The sequence below is a fragment of the Theropithecus gelada genome, unplaced genomic scaffold, assembly GCF_003255815.1.
Source record: "Theropithecus gelada isolate Dixy unplaced genomic scaffold, Tgel_1.0 HiC_scaffold_16037, whole genome shotgun sequence".
In the NCBI taxonomy this organism is placed as follows: Eukaryota; Metazoa; Chordata; class Mammalia; order Primates; family Cercopithecidae; genus Theropithecus; species Theropithecus gelada.
The window spans coordinates 8,077-23,333 of NW_020257810.1; the positions used below are offsets into that span (position 1 = coordinate 8,077).

At 58.2% G+C, this 15,257-nt stretch overlaps 1 protein-coding gene across 1 annotated transcript; it reads left to right on the forward strand.

Moving 5' to 3' along the window:
* Positions 1–2,608: 2,608 nt before the first annotated feature.
* On the forward strand, positions 2,609–13,741 carry LOC112617333 (coagulation factor VII-like). Its single transcript, XM_025374093.1, is given in 10 exon segments — positions 2,609–2,672; positions 3,643–3,671; positions 3,673–3,709; positions 5,771–5,931; positions 8,487–8,511; positions 8,585–8,698; positions 10,409–10,549; positions 11,512–11,621; positions 12,224–12,347; positions 13,125–13,741. Coding segments are annotated over 10 exon segments (1,401 nt in total). The 3' UTR covers positions 13,721–13,741.
* Positions 13,742–15,257: the final 1,516 nt, after the last annotated feature.

The following is a 15,257-nucleotide window of genomic DNA, read 5'->3' on the forward strand; positions in this document are numbered from 1 at the left end:
AGGAAATCTTAAATATCATAAGATTATTATGAGGAATATAGAATATTCTTATTGCCTAGGGCAAGGATAGATTTCTTACAAAAGACAAGCTGCACTTTAAGAGATGGACAAAAAGAAAAGATGGACAATCTGATCACATCCCATGGTGAACTTCTCTCCACGCTAAGACCCCAGACAAGGATAAAAAGTAGGACCAAGGTCCAGAGAAGAAAACAAATTCTGCTCAAAATCATAACTGTTCAACGTTGTATACATTCTCTCTCTTCAACTGAAAGTTGTTTAGCATCCTATGGGACTGGAGTGACACCCGGCCGGCCCGAGGGCTCAGCTGCCTCCAGCTGCGGCCCCAAGAAGGCAAAGCACCCAGTGGGGAGGAGGGAGCAGCCCCGGCTCTGATGACTGACAGTGGTGCCCAGGCCCAGCTCCCTTCTCTACACAGACAACAGAGGCCCGCTTAGCACAGGCTTTTCCTTGCCAGTGCAGACACCGTCAGCCAGTGGAATTGACCTGCAAGACAGCTTGCCGTGGCCGCTTTGCAGGCACAGGGCACACAGGCATTCGTGCACGCAGCTCCTCTGTCCTCCTATGCCCTGCACCCTCTGTCACAGGGAAACGCTTGCTTCTAGCAGCACCAAATAGATTTGGAACCAGTTTGTGCCCAAGCTCAAATCCCGTCAGCGTCTGCCTGTTTCCCTGGCGTGCATGCGTCCTGCGGAGATGCATCTGGCACCAGGTGGGATGTGCTCACAGGTTCTCAAAATGACAACACATAGCAGTTTCCCTGGATATTTGTTAAATACTATTCCTGGGACCTACCCAGAGATTCCAATTCCTTACGGGTGTGGAAGAGCCTGGAAATCGCATGTGTGGTGTGTGGCATGTGTATAGGGGTGTGTTTATGTGGTGTGTCTTTGGGGTATGAGTGTGGTATGTGTATAGCGTGAGTTTGGGTTGTGTGGGTGTGGCGTGTGTATGGCGTGAGTTTGGGTTGTGTGGGTGTGGCGTGTGTATGGTGGGTGTGAGTGTGGTGTGTGTATAGCGTTTGAGTTTGGGTTGTGTGAGTGTGGTGTGTGTATGGTGGGTGTGAGTGTGGTGTGTGGGGGGTGAGTGTGGTATGTGTGTAGCCTGAGTTTGGGTTGTGTGAGTGTGGCATGTGTATGGTGGGTGTGAGTGTGGTGCGTGGGGGGTGAGTGTGGTATGTGTGTAGCGTGAGTTTGGGTTGTGTGAGTGTGGCATGTGTATGGTGGGTGTGAGAGTGGTGTGTGTATGGCATGAGTTTGGGTTGTGTGAGTGTGGCGTGCGTATGGCATGAGTTTGGGTTGTGTGAGTGTGGCGTGTGTATGGTGTGAGTTTGGGTTGTGTGAGTGTAGCATGTGTATGGCGTGAGTTTGGGTTGCATGAGTGTGGTGCTCATGTACAAGTGTGAGCACGGAGATTCTTTGGTAGGGAGGGAGTCGGGGTCTCCCTCTGTCGCCCAGGCTTGAGTGCAGTGGCACAATCTCAGCTCATTGCAACCTCCGCCTCTCAGGTTCTCTGTCTCCTGAGTAGCTGGGACCACAGGCACTGACCACCAAGTCCGGCTAATTTTTTAATTTTTTGTCTAGGTTTGGTCTTGCTATGTTGCCCAGGTTGGTCTGGAACTCTTTCCTCACGCGATCCTCAGTCCTCAGCCTCCCAAAGTACTGGGATTACAGGCACGAGCCACCACCCAGGAGATTCTGATGTCGCACACATCTGACTCGCACACTCCCCAGACAGCTCCCGTGTGCCCAGCACCACAGTCAGGGATAGCTGATATATAAATTAGCCAGGTATGGTGGCGTGCACCTGTGGTCCCAGCTACTCGGGAGGCTGAGGCACAAGAATCTCTTGAACCCGGGAGGTGGAGGTTGCAGTGACATTGCACCAGTGCACTCTCCAGCCTGGCAACAGAGCAAGACTCCGTCTCAAAACAACAACAACAACAAAAACAAACAAAAGACGTAAGACGTGGACCGCTGGAGAATGGGGGTGCTGCCTGCAGTCAAAACAGAGTGGGGCTGCCCAGCTCAGGGCCAGAATGATCCTATTCCCAGCACTTCTCAGTCAGGCTCTGTGGCTCAACTAAGAAACCAGCCTCCCTTGCAGGCAATGGCCTAGCTGGCCTGGTCTCCTGGAGGCTCTCTTCAAATATTTACATCCACACCCAAGATACGCTCTCAAGAATTGACTTGCATTATTGCTATGGGCCAAGTTTTCATCTGCAGTTTAAATCTGTTTCCCAACCTACGTTCCTATGTCCTAGGGGTTTGGAATTCTAGATCGTATTTGAAGTGTTGGTGTCACACACACACCTTAACACCTGCACGCTGGCAACAAAACCATCCGCTTTGCAGCACAGCTGGGGCCGCCTGACCTTTCTCCTGTCCTCCCTGCTTGAGCTCAGCAGCTGGGCAGCAGGGGATGCATGGCCACTGGCCAGCCAGGTGCAGCTCTCAGCTGGGGTGTTCAGAGGACGCCTCTGTCCCCCCCTCCCCCATCCCTCTGTCGCCCTTGGAGGCAGAGAACTTTGCCCGCCAGTCCCATGGGGAATGTCAACAGGCAGAGGCAGCGCTGCAGAGATTTCATCATGGTCTCCCAAGCCCTCGGGCTCCTCTGCCTTCTGCTTGGGCTTCAGGGCTGTCTGGCTGCAGGTGCGTCCGGGGAGATTTTTCCCATAAACTTGGTGGAAGGGCAGTGGGCAAATCCAGGAGCCGACCCGGGCTTCCCAAACCCTGTCCTTGCTCTGGACACCCCCATTCACCAGGAGGGTTTTCTGGTGGCTCCTGTTCAATTGTTTTCCTTCCAGAAACCAGCATCCAGGCACAGGAGGGGAGGCCCTTCTTAGTAGCCCAGGCTTTGGTGGGGCTATTTTTCAAAGAACTTTAGGAGTGGGTGGTGCTTTCTTGGCCCCCATGGGCCCCTGCCTGTTAGGTTGGACAAGCACAGGGAGTCTGGGGCCTCTCAGAGTATGGGAGGTGCTCACAGGCTGCTCCCAGGCTGGGGAGGACAAGTGTGTGGGGGATGGTGCCTGGGGCATGGGGGATGGGGTGTGGAGGATGGGGGGTGGGGATGGCATGTGGGGTGTGGAGGATGGGCCATGAGGGGGTGGGTCCTGGGAAACGGTATGTGGGGTATGAGGGATGGGGCGTGGGGTGCGGGAGGGGGGTGTGGGAAAGTGTGTGGGGTGTGGGGGATGGGATGTGGGAAGTGGCATGTGGAGTGCAAGGAATGGGGCATGGAGGTGTTGAGCGTGGGGTGTGTGGGGTGTGGGGGATGGGGAATGAAAAGGGTGTGTGGTGTGTGGGGGATGGGGTGAGGGGATGGCGTGGGAGGTGGGGCATGGGGATGGCAGGTGTGGCGTGGGGATGGCGAGTGGGGGGTGGGGCGTGGGGATGGTGACTGTGGGGTGGGGATGGCGAGTGGGGCTGGGGCCTGGGAATGGTGAGTGGGGTGTGGGGATGGCGAGTACAGGGTGTGGCATGGGGATGGCGAATGGGGCATGAGGATGGCGTGTGGGGATGGCGAGTAGGGGGGTGGGCTGTGAGGGACAGTGCCTGAGATGTGGGGCTGCAGCCCCAGCTCACACATGGCCTTATGACCCCAGCCACCTTCCTGCCCCAGGCGGGGTCGCTGAGGCCTCAGGAGGAGAAAACACAGGACCTGCTGTGGAAGCCAGGGCCTCACAGAGGTGAGCAGGGACTGCCACTGGTTTAGTGCCGGGGCCCAGTGGGGGCCAACATCACCTCCTTGGCCTCCCATGGCAAGGAGCCAGCCCGCGGGGTGGCTACTCAGTGCCCCCCAAGGAGGGTGTTCCCTGCTCAAGAGGAAGTGACCGCTCCAGTTCAGCCTTCCCTGGGACTGGGGTGCAGGTGACCTTATCTTCTTTGTTAAATCCTGTTCCTTCCAGACAATCCTGTGTTATTCATCAGGTTTGCCTCAGTTCTTGAGAGCTTTTCTGATGCAAATCTGCTTTCATCCCAGGGCGGTCGGGGCTCTGCTCACGCCAGCCTCCAGGAGTGTGGGTGTCCCGGGGGCGTGGGTGTCCCGGGGGCGTGGGTGTCCTGGGAGCGGTTGTCTCGGGAGCGGGTGTCCCGGGAATGTGGGTGTCCCGGAAGTGTGGGTGTCCCGGAAGTGTGGGTGTCCCGGGGCGTGAGTGGCTTGGGGGCGCGGGTGTCCCGGAGCGGTTGTCTCGGGAGCGGGTGTCCCGGGAGTGTGGGTGTCCTGGGGGCGTGGGTGTCCCGGGAGTGTGAGTGTCCCAGGGGCCTGGATGTCGGGGGACTGCAGGGACATGGGCCTCCCCTCCCACTCCTGCTGCCCGGGGCACCTCCCCTGAGGACTCCGCCTCCAAGAGCTCCCACCTCCTGGATTCTTTGGTGACCCCCGCCTGCATCCTCAGCCTCCTTCCAAACCAGACCGGTTCTCTAGGGACGAGGACGTGTGAAACTGATTTTAAAGGAAACTGACGGTGGCGTTTCTCTCGGCCCCACGTGGCCCAGTAGCGCCCACCTTCCGTCCCTTCTTCCGCGCTCAGTAACCGATTTAGGCCGCTCCTGCGGAACTCGGGCTCCTGCCCACCTGCCACCTGCGTCCACCTGAGGCCTCGTCCTCCCAGCAAAGGTCGTCCCTCCCGAACGCGCCTCCTGCGGCCTCTCCAGAGCCCCTCCCGCGCGTCCTCTCGGCCTCCTCCCGGGCCTCCCTCTCCCGCCTGCCCCACGGCCCGGCCAGTCTCCCCTCGCGGGCTGAGGCGGGTTCAGGCAGCGCGGCCGCCCCGGGGGTCACTCCTCGTCCACCACCGCGTGGTGCCCACAGCTCACAGCTCCCGGGAGACGGTCCCCTCAGCTGCAGGGCGTCCTGAAGAACGGCCTGCTCAGAGCTGAGCGCACGGGCTTGCCTCGCCCTGGGCGCCCTTGGCCCTCGCCCACCCCGTTTTCCATGGGCAAAGCGGGGGTCCTACTTGCCTACAAGTAACCGTCGGGGTTACGGAGAGGCCAGGAGCTGCAGCGGGGGGCTCTGCTCTCAGGACCGGCCCCAGGAGGATCCGCGCGAGGTCTGGCGCTCCGAGGGGTCGCAGGGCACAGAGGGGCCCCAAGCGGAGGAGGGGGAGGCGGCAGGAGCCCAGGACCGCCCAGAGGCGGCGAGGAAGCCTGGGGCTCGGTGTCGGGGGAGCCGGGCAGGGGCCGCGCCTCGGACCCTCAGCTGCAGGGCGTCCTGAAGAACGGCCTGCTCGGAGCTGAGCGCACGGGCTTGCCTCGCCCTGGGGCGGGGCTTGGGGAAGGCAGATCTGGCCGCCGGAGACGCGGTGCGGATGGACACGAGGGATTTGGATTTCCGCGGGCGGCTGTGCACCGCCAAGGCGGCGTTGGCGCGCGGTTCATGTGGGCCCAGGCGGGTGCCCAGCGCCCGGGCCGCGCCGCCTTCTCCTCGCCAGCATTAACCCCCAGCCTCACATTTATGCGGCGGCGCCCGCGGCCCCCTTCGGCCCAGCTTCCGCGCGTGCCCCTGAGCGCGCCCTCGGGATCAGCCCCTGGAAGCGGAGAGGCCGGGCCGGGAAGGATGAGTGAGGGGGGTGATCGCCCCAGGAGCACCGCAGGGAGGACGCCCAGCCAGGCCTGCGAGCAGCGCCGCTCCCCTCCCCCAGGACGGGGCGGGAAACTGCGATGCCCCCGCTGCGTGGGGCAGGGCCGTGGGGCGGTCTCCGAGGACTGGGCGCGGCAAGCGGTGAGCGTTTCACGGAACTCGCGTTTTTCAGTCTTCGTAACCCAGGAGGAAGCCCATGGCGTCCTGCACAGGCAGCGGCGCGCCAACTCGTTCCTGGAGGAGCTGCGGCCGGGCTCCCTGGAGAGGGAGTGCAAGGAGGAGCAATGCTCCTTCGAGGAGGCCCGGGAGATCTTCAAGGACCTGGAGAGGACGGTGAGCGCAACCGCGGGGCGCCCCGCACCGCTGAGACTGCAGGCGGCGCTGGACCAGGCCGTGTGGGGCCGCCTGTGTCTCTCCGGCTGTGGCTGTGAGCGGCGAACACGCAGCGGCGCCCGCACTGCGCTTCCTGCGGGGGTCGCTTTCCGCCTGGGGTGACTCCGCTTTCCTGGGCGATTCCCCTCCCTCCCCGTTTCCAGGAACACCCCACCAGGCCACGCTCTCCCTACGCGGCCACTCCGCGCATGCCGGTTTTCACATCAGAAAATACGATTTGAAAAGCACACCTAGGATGTCCCCCTTAACTTCCCAAGGGTGGCCCCCCAATCCCCTAAGGATGCGGGGCAGTCTGCGCATCACGGATGCGCGGCTCACAGAAGGGACGTGGTGAGAAGCTGGCCTGGGGGAGCTGCTCGCGGCCTACACCATGCCACCAGCGGCACCTCCGCAGGGCACATGTCGGGGAGAAAAAACGTGTGGGGACCTGGGGCTTTCTCCACCTCACACTCACGGGTCACCTCACACAGGACACCTTACACTCAGGGTGCACTTCAAACTCACAGGTCATTACACCTCACACAGGACGCCTCACACAAGACACCTCACACAGGGCACACTTCACACTCACGGGTCACCTCACATTCGGCACCTCACACAGATCACCTCACTCAGAGGACACCTCACACTGGGCACGCTTCACACTCGGGACACCTCACACTCAGGGTGCACTTCAGACTCACAGGTCATTACACCTCACACAGATCACCTCACTCTTACAGGACACTTCACACTCACAGATCACCTCACTCTCACAGGACACTTCGGACAGGACACACTTCACACTCACAGGCCACCTCACACAGGTTATGTCAAACTCACAGGTCCCCTCACACAGTCACCTCACACAGTGTACACTTCACACTCACAGGTCCCCTCACACAGTCACCTCACACACAGGGCACACTTCACACTCACAGGTCCCCTCACACAGGTCATCTCACACTCACAGGATGCACTTCACACTCACAGGTCCCATCACACACAGGACACCTCACACTCGTCACCTCACACACGTTACATCAAACTCTCAGGTCCCCTCACACAGGTCCCCTCACACAGTCACCTCACACACAGGGCACACTTCACATTCGCAGGTCACCTCACACCGGGCCCACGACTCTCAAAGGTCACCACACCTCACACACATCAGCTCACATAGATCATCTCACCCTCACAGGACATCCATCACACTCACAGGTCACGTCACACTCATAAGATACCTCACCCACAGGTCACCGCACACAAATCACTTCGCTCACACAGATCACCTCACACACAGGACACAGATCACCTCACACACAGGGCACACTTCACACTCACAGGTTCCCTCACACAGGACACCTCACACTCACAGATCACCTCACTCAACACCGATCACCTCACACAGGGGACACTTCGTTCTCACAGGTCACCTCACATAGGACATCTCACACACAGGTCACCTCACAGATCACACAGGGCACACTTCATTCACAGATCACACCTCACCTCCCACTCACAGATCACCTCACTCTCACAGGGCACCTCACTCTCACAGGACACCTCATACAGGGCACACTTCACTCCCACAGCTCACCATACCTCACACAGATCACCTCATACAGATCACTTCATTCTCACAGGATACCTCACACTCAGGGCACCCTTCACACTCACGGGTCACCTCACACAAGGCACCCTTCACACTCACAGGTCACCACACCTCACACAGATCATCTCACTCTCACAGGACACCTCACTCTCACAGGACCCCTCACACTCAGATTATCTCACACTCAGGTCGCCACACCTCACACTCTTAGGATGTCTCACGCAGGATGCCTCACAGTCACAGAGAACCACATCTCATATGCACAAGACACTTCACATTCACAGGACACCTCATGCTCACAGGAAGCCTCACACTCACAGGAAGTTCAGCTGTCTGAGACAAAGGCTAACATGACCCTTTCCGGGCAAATTGAGGATGGTCATGCCTAGCATTTTTATCCACCTAGTTTTCAAAGCATTTCTCATCTGTTGTATTCTCACAGCACCCTGTGAGTTTAAGTTTAGGTGGCCAACAGTTTCTTCAGCAATCACTTTTTTCTGTGGAGTGCTTTTGCTGTTTGTGGAAGATTTTGCATCTGCTACTGCACCCTCTCCCGGTGTCAGCCGGTGTGTGTGGCCACCCTGTCAGAGATGGAGCTGTGGCTCAAAGCCTGTGTACCTCATCCCAGGTCCACAGCTCAGCGACAGAAGAGTCAGGGCTGAACCTCGGGTGTTCTGACCTGGGAGCAGGAAATGTGTGGTCACCCATAGTTTCAGAAGTCCTGGGGAGGGGCCAAGATTGGAAGAAATCTACCTCAGCTCTGCAGGAAAGTCTGGCTTCCCGAGCCCACCCCGCCAGGCCCAGGTCCAAGTTCCCCAACCCCAGCTCGTGGTTTGTCCAGTGCTCACCGTTGGGTGCGCTGGTGAAGGTGCTCACGAGGCTTTCTCTTTTGTTCCCTCAGAAGCTGTTCTGGATTTCTTACAGTGGTGAGTAGATGATCGCCACCAATCCTGCCTGCAACCCTTCTCCTCAGCATACTGACGCCAGCCCATTCCACAGATGGGGACCAGTGTGCCTCAAATCCGTGCCAGAATGGGGGCTCCTGCAAGGACCAGCTCCAGTCCTATATCTGCTTCTGCCTCCCTTCCTTCGAGGGCCGGAACTGTGAGAAGAGTGAGGCCCCACTTTGGGTCCCATATTTGCAGAGGGCCCTGGGGAGCTGGTAGCGGTGGCCTGGCTAACCGGGTTGCAGGGTGCACAACCTGGTGGGGTGTGTGGACCGGGCATTCTGGGCTCAGCCCCAGTTGGAATTTGGTCTAGGTGACCTTGAAGTCCCTTCTAGTCTGAGGTCTTTGACAGGGACCCAAGGTTCTAATTCTCAGACTCAGTGGCCCCTTGGGCTCCCGGCCCTGGGCAATTCTCAGCCCTCGAGATGGCCCAGCTGAGAGTCCCTGTGTCCCTGTCCCACTTCCACGTCCCACCAGGCAGCACCGCTTGGTAAACTTCCCCTTCTCTACTTTCCATTACAAAGGTTTGAGGTGTTTTTTGTTTGTTTGTTTGTTTTTTGTTTTGTTTTGTTTACCATCTGAATATTAAATTATTGCAAAGTTTGAGGCCCCCAACTTCCCTTAGGTTCAGTAATTCACTAGAAGGACTCATAGAACCCACTGAAGTGGATACACTCACAGTTACCATTTATTACAGCAAAGGAAGCTGACATAAGTCTGCAGAGGAACCGGGCACAAACTTCCCATTGTCCCCTCCCTGTGGGGTCATGTGGACACTTCTCCCAGAAAGACGTGTGATGAGACGTGGGAAGTACTGCCAACTTGGGAAGCTCTATGAGCCCCGGTGTCCAGAGGTTTTATCAGGGCTCAATCACACAGACCCAGCTGACCACCCACGCGGCTGACCTCAGTCTCAGCCCCTCCAGAGGCCAAGCCAATAGTGTGGCCCGAGGCCCTGCCATCATCACATTGTCAGCTAGACCATCCAGCATGGCCCAAGGTCCGGGTAAACACCAACATTCCCTCAGGGCTTAGCGATCACTTCCCAGGAGCCAAGGCAAAGGCTATCCTTTCCCTGGTAACAGCAGCTCATCCTTGACCACCCAAGACCACATTCTCACACTGAACGAGCTCTCCGCCACAGCAGCCACTTTCTTCTCTAAGTAGAAGAGAGCCCAGCAAGGTGGGGCAGGCTGAAGAGAGAGGCTTCCTGCTGGTCATCTGGGTCCAGAATGCCTGGGGATCTCTGCTCAGCCCTGGTGCCCAGCAGCCCTGGTGTGCATCCTGCAGGGCAGGCCTTCCCGCCAGAGTCCTGGACTTACTCAGGGCCACTGCCCTTGCCCACATCAATCAAAGTCGGGCTGCCGGTTCTGCTGCTTCTGTCTGAGCCCATGGCCAGTGCTGGGACTGACTGTCCCTAGGCGGGCTCACGGTGGCATGAGGCCAGCTTGGAGAACTGTCTCAGCGCTCTGGTCCTCTCATCAGTTGAGTCTCTGATTGGAAGTCCCTTGGACACTTTTACCATCCCTACGGGACTTTCACTTTCCCCCAGGCTCCCCTCAGCTTCCCATCAGCTGCTCGGAAGAGTGGTCACCCTGGAGGCCACTGCCCACCAGCCAGGCACCCCCCAAATGCAACTGCAGCCAGCGCTGCCCCCGACTGGCAAGGCTGTTCAGACATGTGACTCCTCTGATCCAGGCCTTGTCCTTTGGATCAGTCCACGGAGCAGGCGGTGCCCAGCTCAGGCTCTGTCGCCCACAGCTCAGTGCCCCTTCCAGGCAGAACGCCGCTGCTGACTTAGGGCACTGCCTCCCCCGGGGCTGGCTCTCACTGACCCAAAGAGGCCCCTCTCAGGGTATCCCCTTCCTGTCCACAGACAAGGACGACCAGCTGATCTGCGTGAACGAGAACGGCGGCTGTGAGCAGTACTGCAGTGACCACGCGGGTGCCAAGCGCTCCTGTTGGTGCCACGAGGGGTACTCGCTGCTGGCAGACGGGGTGTCCTGCATGCCCACAGGTGACCAGGCTTCATGTCCCAGTCCCAGATGACACCAGTCCCTGTCCCACTACGGATTCTCTTACTGGACAAAAGACGGGTGGGGGTGGCTTCACATCTGAGCACCAACCATGCGCTGACCAACCGTGAGGCAGGATCTGGGCACCAAGGGTGGCACAGGCCAGAGCGACAGTGACTAGGATGGGCACCCTGGGGGCAGTCCCTGAATGGCCTCAGGCCCCCTACCCATGCTAGGCAGACCAGGGGAGCCAAGCAAGGCTCTATCTCACGTCCAACTCCCACTCGCAGGACCTCCGCTGGGGTTCGTGAATCTGCCTTGGCACAGGCAGTGTCTGTACTGACTGCTGCCCGCCCTGAATTCCAAAACTTGTAAAGGCTCCTGGGAAAATGGGATGTTTCTCCAAACAAATGGGCTGCACTTCCAAAAGCAGGGACACCCCACGCCCACTGTGTCTCGAAGAGGTGGACGTGCCCACCCTGGCCACACAGCCTGGGACTCAGCCCGCCACCTCCTCAGGTTTTCTTTCTGGCCCAAGACCTTGATTGGAGCAGATCAAAACTAAGCATGGGATCAAAACAACAGAGTTGTTTGTGACGTTGATTCATCTTTAGCTAGAATTTCATTCACCTTTTACTAACGTCAAGCAACACATTTTCCCCCTGAAAAGTGAGCAGAGGGCGATATTAAGACGTAAGCCCTCCATCTCCTCCAAAACCAGCCCTGACCATTGTCTCCTCAGCCAGCCACTTCCGCAAGGGCCTCTCATGGCCCAGCCCCACCAGTCAGGCCCAGCCGAGGCCCTGCCTTCCACCATCCCTGGGCCCTGGCAGCTCCTGCTCCTGGGGGCCTCCCATAGCCTCGGCCTCAAGGCCTCTCAGAGGATGGGTGTTTCTGAATCTTTCCTAGTGGCTCGTTCATCCTTCACAAATTTCTGCATCTTTCTGACTTTTGTTTTACACAGTTGAATATCCATGTGGAAAAATACCTATTCTGGAAAAAAGAAATGCCAGCAAACCCCAAGGCCGAATTGTCGGGGGCAGGGTGTGCCCCAAAGGGGAGTGTCCATGGCAGGTAAGGCTTCCCTTGGCTTCAGGATTCCAAGCCCTGAGGGTCTTGGAGCCTTTTGAATGTGAGCTGAACAACAGCTCTGGAAGGGAAAATGGGCAGGTCAGCCCCAAGGCCACCAGGCTCCAAGTCAGCCCACCTAGAACCTCCAGCTCGCTGCACCCCCATGCTTTCAGTGGGGCAAAGAAGGAGAAAAGAAGACGACACTCGCTGAGGGTCTACCCTGTGCAGAGAACCCTGCGAGATGCCCCTCCCGAGTTGTCACGTCATCCTCACTGTTACTCTTTGAGGTGGGATCTTTGCCTGATCTTTGCAAAATCAGGAGCATTGGATCAAAGCTATGTGAAGATCCCGTGAGGTGAACAGTGAAATCTCACAGCGACGTTTGTATTGTTGGGCTGTGCCCAAGAGCACGTCTAGGCTAGAGAGGGGCACAGCCTCCCAGAGCCAGGTCTGAGCAGCTTTGCCTGGGAGGGATCTGCAAAGACCCCAGGATTTCAGAAACAAATTGTGCAATGCCAGAGGTCCCTTGGCGTGCCCGGGAGGGCGAGTCATCAGAGAAACAATGACAGTAATGTGACTTCCATGCCTCCTGTCCCCCCGCCCAGGTCCTGTTGTTGGTGAATGGAGCTCAGCTGTGTGGAGGGACCCTGATAAACACCATCTGGGTGGTCTCTGCGGCCCACTGTTTCGACAAAATCAAGAGCTGGAGGAACTTGACCGCGGTGCTGGGTAGGTGTCGCTCTCCCCTGTGTGACCGCGGTGCTGGGTAGGTACCACTCTCCTCTGTCTGACCACGTTGCTGGGTGGGTACTGCTCTCCCATCTGACTGCTGTGCTGGTTACGCGCCGCTCTCCCGTCTGACGATGGTGCTGAGTAGGCGCCACTCTCCCCTGTCTGACCACGGCTCTCAAGTGTCTCAGGGGCCGCAGCTCTAGGCTTCGTGCTGTCACTTCCACAGACAGACAGACATCTCCTAAAGGGGAGCAACTGTGCTAGGCATGACTGCTGTGGCCACCGTCCTCTCAGCCACTTTCCCATGCCCAAATAAAATGGTAAAAGACGGGGGTTCTGCCCATCCTGCCTCACCTGGCCAAGAGCCCATAGGAGGATGCAACTCCCAGGGCTTCGTTGGACCACTGGGTGGCAGGGACTGTGCTTACTGGGTTTACAGGTGAGATGAACATTCCCAGGCGGGCACTTGGCTGGGAAGAACTGTGGAGAATCAGGGCACGCCCTGCCCCCCCCAGCTGCCAGGTCGCAGCACCCCTTCCCCACCTCAACACCCAGGCCCCAGATTCACCCCAGTTCACACGTCCCCACATGAGCCACAGGCTGCCACCTGCGGCAGGCTGGCCAGGTCACCTTGGGGTTGGATGCAGGCCCCCCTCGCCCCAAAAGGAGACTGCAGTCCCTGCAGACCTAGAAATGGCCACAGCCCGTCCCCATGCACCAGGGGGCGAGGCAGCAGGTAGTGGGATGGGCCTGAGCAAAGCTCCCTCCTTCCAGGCGAGCATGACCTCAGCGAGCACGAAGGGGATGAGCAGAGCCGGCGGGTGGCGCAGGTCATCATCCCCAGCACGTATGTCCTGGGCGCCACCAACCACGACATCGCGCTGCTCCGCCTGCAGCGGCCCGTGGTCCTCACTGACCATGTGGTGCCCCTCTGCCTGCCCGAACGGACGTTCTCCGAGAGGACGCTGGCCTTCGTGCGCTTCTCGTTGGTCAGCGGCTGGGGTCAGCTGCTGGACCGTGGTGCCACAGCCCTGGAGCTCATGGCCCTCAACGTGCCCCGGCTGATGACCCAGGACTGCCTGCAGCAGTCACAGAAGGCGGAAGCCTCCCCAAATATCACGGAGTACATGTTCTGTGCCGGCTACTCGGACGGCAGCAGGGACTCCTGCAAGGGGGACAGTGGAGGCCCACACGCCACCCGCTACCGGGGCACGTGGTACCTGACAGGCATCGTCAGCTGGGGCCAGGGCTGCGCGGCCGTGGGCCACTTCGGGGTGTACACCAGGGTCTCCCAGTACATCGAGTGGCTGCAAAAGCTCATGCACTCAGAGCCACGCCCAGGCGTCCTCCTGCGAGCCCCATTTCCCTAGCCTAGCAGCCCTGCCCCCTGGAGAGAAAGCCAAGGCTGTGTAGAACTGTCCTGGCACAAAATCCCATCGATTCTTCTGCAGTTCATGGGGTAGAGGAGGGCATGGGAGGGAGGGAGAGGTGGGGAGGGAGACAGAGACAGAAACAGAGAGACAAAGAGACAGAGAGAGACTGAGGGAGAGATTCTGAGGACATGGAGAGACTCAAAGAGCCTCCAAGATTCAAAGAGCTTAATAGAGACACAGAGAAGGAATCGAAAAGATGAGATGCAGAGGCAGACAGGTGCTGGACAGAGGGGCAGGGGAATGCCGCGGTTGTCCTGGAGGCAGACAGCCCAGCTGAGCCTCCTTATCTCTCTTCAGCCAAGCCCACCTGCCGGTGATCTGCTGGCCTCAGGCTGCTGTTCTGCCTTCATTGCTGGAGACACTAGAGGCATGTACACATGTGGATGCATACACACACACCAGTGCACACACACAGAGATATGCACACATACGGATGCACACACAGAGGGTCACACACAGATATGCAAACACACACACACACACAGAGATATGCACATACACGGATGCATATACACAGATATGTGCACACACAGATGCGTGCACACCACACCAATGCGCACACACACGGATGCAGAGAGATATGCACACACACAGATGCACACAGATATGCACACACATGGATGAGTGCACACACACCAATGTACACACACAGATATGTACACACGGATGCACGCACACCGATGCTGACTCCATGTGTGCTGTCCTCCAAAGGCGGTTGTTTAGCTCTCACTTTTCTCGTTCTTATCCATTATCATCTTCATTTCAGACAATTCAGAAGCATCACCATGCATGTTGGCAAATGCCCCAAACTCTCCCCCAAATGTGCCGGGCTGCACAGGCCGTTCCCCACCAGCTTCCCAACTTCACAATAAATGGCTGCATCTCCTCCGCACGCCTGTGGGGCCTGCCACCCACCGTGTAGCCTGTGATTCATTTTCAGAGCCCCCAGTGCTCATCCTCTGAGATGCTTTTTTCTTTCACAGTTTTCAGCATCACTGAAATGAACCCTCACATGGCAGCTGTTCTTTTTAAAAACAAAAGCTCTTTGATAGATGTTTGAGGCTGTAGCTCCCAGGACCCTGTGGAATTGGATGTTCTCTCCCTGCCACAGCCCTTGTCAATGATATTTCGCAGAGACCCTGGGAGCACCTGCTCGAGAATCAGGGACATACCACTAAATGCAGGTTCCCAGGCCCTGGCTGCAGTGGGAGGACCTGGCAAGCTGCACTCTTGCTGAGTCCCCAGGGTGGTGGGGGAAGAATGAGAAACACGAGCAGAGAAATGGGGAGGTGACAGACACTGCCCGCACTCAAGACTCCGGCAAGCATGGCTCAGAGAGCGAACTCAATGCCATCCCTGCAGGGCCGTCCTGGGCACCAGTGGCGCTCACAGCAGCAAGGCAGGCACCAGCAACCCACCTCAGGGGCACTCAGGCAACATCTAATTTAGAGCAGACAGGGTCCGTGAACTACAG